A 7,474-nucleotide genomic window follows, 5' to 3' on the forward strand; every position below is an offset into this window, starting at 1 on the left:
TGGCCAAGTATCTGCACAGCCAGATGCAGGAATTGATGCTGTGCCATGAGCCCAGCAAGGAGCACATAGGTCTTGCCACAGCCCTTTGGTGATGGTGGATACAGCTGCAGCCACAGCATCTGCTGTGTGTTGGCTGTTGAACACCCAGGGGATCTCCTCATGGGCACTGCGAGCAGATCAGCAAGTGCTGTGTCACTACCCAGGTGGAAACTATTGTTCCTATGATGTTCGTCAATGGATTGGTGGGGAAAGGCAAGCTGCCTTGAGAGAGTATAAATTCACCTGTCCATATACCAGCTCTCCTTCAGCAGATGCAAAGTGCAAGAGATGAAGCTCCTCATGCCAGCTACCCTCATCCTGCTCCTCTCCCTCTGCACCCCAGGCTCAGGGGTGCATGAATGCACCTCTGTCCTCAGTGTGCCCAATGGAGGCCACTGGGGCAAGTGGAGGAGTCAGCAATTTTGCCACTATGGCTATGCCAATGGATTTACCCTGAAAGTAAATTTCTCCTTATTTCCCACCACCTCCTGTCCCTGTGCCCATTTCTCCTCTTCCAGAGTATGGTACTCTGTACATAAAACTATGAGTCTTCTGGAAAATTTAGCCTAGAAAATGTTGTCACTCTGGTTACACCAGTAAAGAAAAAAAAATGATATTCTTTTCCCCCTAGCTACTGCCAGAATTGTTTTGCTCTCAATCTGGATAGAAGTGTGCTGGTAGACGCATAGTCTGCTTGTGGCTGATGTTGCTGAGAGAAGCCACGTCAGTGCTGAAATCTGCTCCTGTAGTCTAGGAGAGAGGCATTATCCACCAGTGCCTCTCCTGGGACTCAGAGTCTCTGCCTTACATGTTGGGTCAGAAGTAGTTATAAAACACAAAGAAGAGCATGTTACAAGAGTACGTTGCAGTTTCCCACGGACAGACATCTTTTCCCATGTGCTTCCAAAGATTTTATCTTTGTCATTACAGAAAGGGGTTGGGACAGTTTATGACTGGCACTTAAAGGAATTTTCCTGAGTCTTCTTCCCCTTGCCTTTACCTCTGTCCCTCTATGACTTCTACTGCAGGTGGAGCCCTCCCAGTTCGGAAGAGATGACACAGCTCTGAACAGCATATGCCTGCATTGTCAAGGTGACTCAGTCATTGAGTCCTTGGTAAGGGAGTGAATAACACTGTTTTTTCCCATGTTTGTCATATACCAGCTCACAAAATATCCATAGATATCACCACGTGCAGGGGTCTCTCCTCTGACTTGCTTTGTCTGCATAGTGCTGTAGTATAAAGTAAATTAAAACAGGTGGTTGGGGGTTTTGTTTGTTCATTTTTAGGGTAATTCAACATGGCTACTTCACATCGCATCCTTCTGTTTGCGTTTGACATTTCTGCAGAGCCCTAGGGATAGAGTCCTCCTTTGGAAATCTGCAACACATGGGGTGAATGTGAGAAAACTGATTTTTGTCTATACATTCAGAAACTGGGTGAAGCCCTGGCCCTGCTGCAGTGAACAGTGCTGCACTTCTGGATAGCAAAGTGCCTGCTCTCACCACTGCCTGGGGTGTACTTGTCAGACAGGTCAGGGATGCATCGTAAAATATGTGCTCAGGCTGTCCTTGGAGTTTCCACCAGAACTGTAACTCTCCAATCTTGGACCTCCTGATGTTTTTCCGATGAGATACCAATGAAAAGTATAGCCTTGAGGGGAGAAGGGAAAATAATGAAAAAGTAAGAGGCCCCATAATGCAGCAGGTTGTCATCCTCGTCACTGCTGTGAACAAGGAGGTGTTAAGCTTTAGGGCAGCATGACAGGGAGAAGGAGCACTTCCCAGCAGTTTGCAAAGCCCAGACGTTCCTCTGTCTGCTTTTTGTCAGGTGGGGTACAGGACCCAGTTTCCAGTTTGTCAGGACCAGCTTCCAGGTTTGACCTGGAGGCTACTTGATCTCCTTCTCACTGAGAACAGAGAAATCCCAAGGAGGAGGTGATGACACAGCAACCAGCAATATCCAAACCAGATGCTCATGTGCAACTGTGTTAGTAGGTGATGGACTATCGTGGCGTAGATTTGGCCCATGGAGCAAAAGCTGCAACGTATGCGGTCTTCAGACCAAGGTAGAGCTCCCAGCTGGGCTTCAGGATGACACAACACTCAACAACGTGAAGTTCTGCTGCAAATGGGTGCTTGCTCTGTCAGCATCACTGCCTACACATCCCATATACCACAGTAGATGAAACATCAGTAAATCTTGGGTTTGGATTTATACTGGGACATGCCTGTGATGTTTTGACTGCTTGCAGGTTGCTGTATTGGCCAATGCTGCTGCTGCTGTCTTCTGCAGCTACCACTATGTTAGCATAGCTTGCCATAGTTATCAAAGTGTATTATGTTCACAAGAATCATCCTATCATGTAACTGCTGGTATACCGCTGTGAAAATGCTCAATCTGTGACAACTGCTCAGAGATGAGGAACAGATTTCTGATTTTTTTTTTCCTCTGACTGTTAAGTTTCTTTCAGCTTGCTCTGCTCACTTTCGTCTTGTATAAAATAGTCTTTGATCTGTTGATCATGACAGACAGGGCAGAATGATTATTAGTTTGAGTATTCTTGAGGTTTATGACCAGAAAGAAAATGAAAAGTGAGAGCTAAACAGAGGGAAACAGAAATTTGGGCGGGCTCGTGACAAGCATGAAACGTTTGGTATCATTGCCATGCCTAACTTTAATTGCCTCAATACTTCTTCATGTTTTTAATAAGCAATCTGTTAGTACATACCTGAGCTCCTGCCTTAGGAAACATGGTCATAAAAAGTGTGCTTACACTGGGCATCCCCTTGAGTGTGGCTATGGTGCCCTGGGGTGGGTGATATTTTCTCAGACCTCCCTTGCTGCTGATTTGTAGAGTGCTCCACTGGCTCACATAGCTAGTAACGCAAAACTCATGGGACTTGGTATTTTATTTGTTGCTTCTGGGCCTCACAGTCTAAATAGAATGGGGAGAATAGAAACTAAGACTGAACTCTGTGTCATTCCTCCATTTTTTATGCTCCAATTTGCTGTATAATCTTGAAGTTAGCACCTTGTCCTGATGGGCTAGATATAAAGAACGTATTCTCGATTTGCGGAAATATCATGCCTGGAGATCATTATTGTGCCCTAGTGGCTGAGCCACCGAGCCTTTCTGGCAAGACTTCGAGAAGACTTATCGCCTCTCTTTTAGGAAGCATAGTTATTGTTATCCCCTCAAAGCAATGCATTATGCAGCTTTGTTTACTTGAAACAACCTAAGGGCATGGTGTTGTAATTCTCTAGGTGACTGGTTGGGCTGTGGGAGTCTGGACACAACCACATGGAGCAGCACAGAGCTGATGGATGTGCCAGTTCACATCTGCTTAGCACAAAGACAGCAGCCATCACCACTCTGGCTTTTCACCTATGTGAAATTCTCTTCCTTTCACTTACCTAAACCCCCCTAGAATAATAACTATTTTCTTGTAAGAAATATGCTATATATTAGGCAAAAGAATAGAACAAACACGATACATACTTCGGTTAAAAGGGTTTAGATTAAAAAAATCAGGAGTTTGCTTTTGAGTAAATCACTGGTCTGTCTAACTGTACTGTCTCTGGTGGCAGTGCTCAATATCTAACACTTGCTGTAATAAAAAGTTTCTCTGAGTCAGGGAAGTACATGAGTATGAGTTTTATTGGCCAAGCCAACAGCTATCGTTGGATGTTTGGTGATGTTGTGCAATGCTAGCCTTTGGAGCATGCGGCGATTTCTCAGAAAACTTGTGTCATTTTTCCTCGCAGTCCCCATTTTTGTCAACACAGGAGTTTTCCAAGTGGTGGATGATGAGTGGAGAAGCCAGCCATAAAGAACTCAGGACTGATTGCATCTACTGTAACCAGGTGGAGAATAAGAAGTTTCTTTTGGCTCTGTTCGTACTGTACAGGGTATGGTTTCCCATCTTCTTCTTCCTGAGGTGCAGCTGGGGTAAACTGATGCATGTCCAATGTTGTCATTCAAAGTTACTTCAAGTGAAATGCTTACCAAAGCCTCAATGGTGCTTTTCAATTAGAAAGATTCCTGGATTTGAATAATTTTATTTTTTAAAAAAATAATATGAAACTTTCCAGCCAGACCTTCTGCTGCAAATTTGCATAGCTCTGATTTATTTAATCTCAAGATCTGATTTATTTCTTAACCTTTAAAACTGTTTTTTTGGGGTTTTTTTGGGGTTTTTGTGTGGTTTTTTTTTTTAAATAATTTGGTATTTTTAAGTGATCCTTTAACTGCTTTCTGTCCTCCTTTTCACTGCAGACATTTTAGGCGTGCAACAGTTTTTTTTAAAAAAATGCTTATTTTGCAAACCCAACCCAGTCAGCAGTTGAAATACAAGGGATTACTAGCCTCAAGGAAGCATTTTGTAACTTCCATCTCCATTTGAGAATTTCTGAAAAAATCCTTATTTGTCATATATTCAGCTCTCTGTAAACATTCAAATCCCTCAGCTCTAGTGCTTAGTAGAAAAGAACATCACAAACTCAAAATGCTGAAGTAGCAACCTTTTTTTAACAAGCTGAACTAAACTCAATTAAAACTAAATTCTGATGCTTTCACAGCTAACTGGGATTAACAGTGACCACACAGAAATTTACCTTCCAAAATGACTGTGTTTTCAAACCCCACACATGGACATATCTTAATTTGCATCTAATTGCTTGACTTCAGTTTTCTTATGAGATAGGAATCATTTCAGCTTGCAAACTGACCATCTACTATAATTAGTGAGGTGATGTTTGAGGACGTAATATTAAAAATAGCTGCACTGACCTAAACAAAATAGGCTTCATTCAGTGAAAGTGAACAGGAATTGTGGTGACATTTTCTACATCATCTTCCAAAGCTGGGGGTATCCCTTTGCTCAGGCAGAGACACCTCCATGCACTTCACCGAAGTCTTAGAGGGCCAGCTACTGGTCACCTTCCACCAGAGCAAGTAGGACAAGCAATAATCATCAAGTGTTTCATATTACAGTGTTGTATGACCAGTGTCACCAGCAAATAAGTGTCCTCCAGGTAAAGCTGGTTTCTAAGAGAGGCCATTATCGCTGAAGTGCCTAAAAGAAGGAATTAATTTTCTTTTGAGAGATTTATTCAAGAAGCAATGCCTCTTTTCTTTTGTGTATGTATGTGTGCAGACAACTGAAAAACTTAAATTTTGTGTTGCACGCTTCTTCTCCAGAGGGTAGGCCAAGCTGGAAGACTGAACATCTGCTTCTTCTCTGCAAATTAATGATTTACTTAAATTCTGAGGTTGCACTGGGGGAAGAATTATTCATGTTGTCAGCAAACCTGACCTTTTATGCTTCTTTGTTGTGCTGGGTGTAACATGAAGCTATGTTACATAGCTTCATATCACTATGTGAGTAGACACTCCAAATGAGAGCTGTTCCAAGAAATGTTTGGAAAACATAATACCACCTCCTCTTCACATACTTTCTCATGTCTTTATAAGCAACTTAAAAATCAATTGGGAATGATTTTGTCATCTGAATACTGATGTAGTACTTCCAGCTGGGCCTCCTCTGGTAGTCCACTTGCAAAACATGTCATATACAGAAAAGATGGGGTGGGACTGCAGTTTAGAAGCTCGAGCTGAGCAGGGCTCAGCCATTTACTACACTCAGGGTGGAGGAATCAAACTTCTTCAACTCATACAAAGGTATAAGAATATCACCAAAGTATGCTGGAAGTGATGTGGCTGAAATGGTGTGTAGCTGGAAACTATGAGTAGCTACAGCTGCACAATTTAAAAAAGTCACCGTGTGTCCTTGGCCCACCCAGGAGTCAGGAACATGTTGCCAAAGAATTGCCAGCCAGTTCCTGTGGGATGACTATGGGACCAGTGGTAAGACCAAAGACCAAGCAAGAATTATCCCTGTGTCTACTGATAACGTGGCAATATTGGGGCTGGAGTATGAGTAGGCTTAGGGAAGGCAAAGAGGAGTTTTCTACCCATCTGTGCATATGTGGCGCAGATCTCAGGGAGTCTGGCAGAAGCAGCAGATCTGGAGCTTTCCAGAAGTGCTTTTAAAACCCAGTACTATTGAATAAGGCTGAACCAGATCCAGAACAAAACTGCTGTTAGTGGTGCTCCAGTGAACCAAGGTTTGAGACTGCTTCTAGAAAACTGACCTCAGAAATCATAGTCTTTATGGCTGCATTGTTCCCACTGCATGAGGAAAATACATATTCCATCCATCACACATGTTCTGAAGCTTAAGTTATTAGTTTTTGTGAGATGCAGAGAAAACATCTGAAGATGCTTTAGCTACATATGATTGTTAATGCTATATATGATGAAGTGCACCATGCAGCTCATGCTCAATCTGTCATGGTTAACTTTGCTAGCCCTTAAAACCAAACCTAATTAACTAGCATGATTACCAGGGAGGAAACAACTGAAAACATCTGTTTTAGAATGTTCTGAGTGTAAGCATTTGGAGATGTTGAGCATGCTACAGAATATGAGCAACAGACAATACTAACCTATGGGTCATGAAAAGAAAAACAGCAGGTCTTTGGAGAGGTGATTCATGAAGGATTGAATTCTGGATTCCATCCATGAGCTTGAAGGTCCACCCTTGTCCCACAGGGCTGTGTATCTATGGTATTGTTCTTGAATCCTAACCTGTTGTCTGAGAGGTTGTTGCATGGTTTGTACCTGCCTGCTTTGTCTCCATCTCTGCAGAAATGGAGCCTACCCAAGGTGGTCCAGGTTCTAGCAAGTCATGATAGAAACTGTTGCCCTGGCAGGAAAAGGGGGTAGAAGGTACCTCCCTGGCTCACTGAAAGCTGGGGAGGATAAATGAGCTGCGTGGCAGTTCAGAAATGCAATTAAGCAGCAAGGTGGCAACACCAAGTGTATAGAAAACATATTTCTCTTGAGCAGATAGTGTGGAAGGTTTCTTAGAGACTTTTGGTTTTGGTGCATGTTTCCTGCGCTTTCCATATCCTACCAGAGCAAAACTTGGTAGACCTCCATCACCTCACAGCACCTTACCCCACAGACTGACTCTGTGTGGCTTGCTCTGGTTTGATGGCTTCTGAAACAGTTCAGCTAGGTGATGACATTTGCTGCACTAACAACTTTGCCTCTCCAGCAAAGAGTAAAAGCTATTTCTTTTTGATCACTCCAAATCAATTCAATGGCAGCAATGGGGTCGTGGTAGTTTGGAGCATTTGTTAATGAACATGAACTATCACAATGGACATCAACGTTCTTTTTAGTCGCTGTGTAGCAAAGAAAACAAGTGAAGGTGCTGCAAGAATGCTTGCATGAGCTTATTCACTCAGTTTGCAGAAAACACTTTCAGAAGGAATATGACAGTATGAAAAGTTAGGTTACTGCATGAGTCTTTTCAGGATCAGGCTCTGAACAGATCTGAGAGATCCCTGTTGTGTTTCTGCTCAT

General features: G+C 42.9%; 1 protein-coding gene across 1 annotated transcript; it reads left to right on the forward strand.

Moving 5' to 3' along the window:
- Positions 1-327: 327 nt before the first annotated feature.
- LOC121083239 (vitelline membrane outer layer protein 1-like) lies at positions 328-2,227 on the forward strand. Its single transcript, XM_040583377.1, is given in 3 exon segments — positions 328-498; positions 1,068-1,162; positions 1,870-2,227. Coding segments are annotated over 3 exon segments (624 nt in total).
- Positions 2,228-7,474: the final 5,247 nt, after the last annotated feature.

Source organism: Falco naumanni, chromosome 2, assembly GCF_017639655.2.
Source record: "Falco naumanni isolate bFalNau1 chromosome 2, bFalNau1.pat, whole genome shotgun sequence".
Taxonomy (NCBI): Eukaryota; Metazoa; Chordata; class Aves; order Falconiformes; family Falconidae; genus Falco; species Falco naumanni.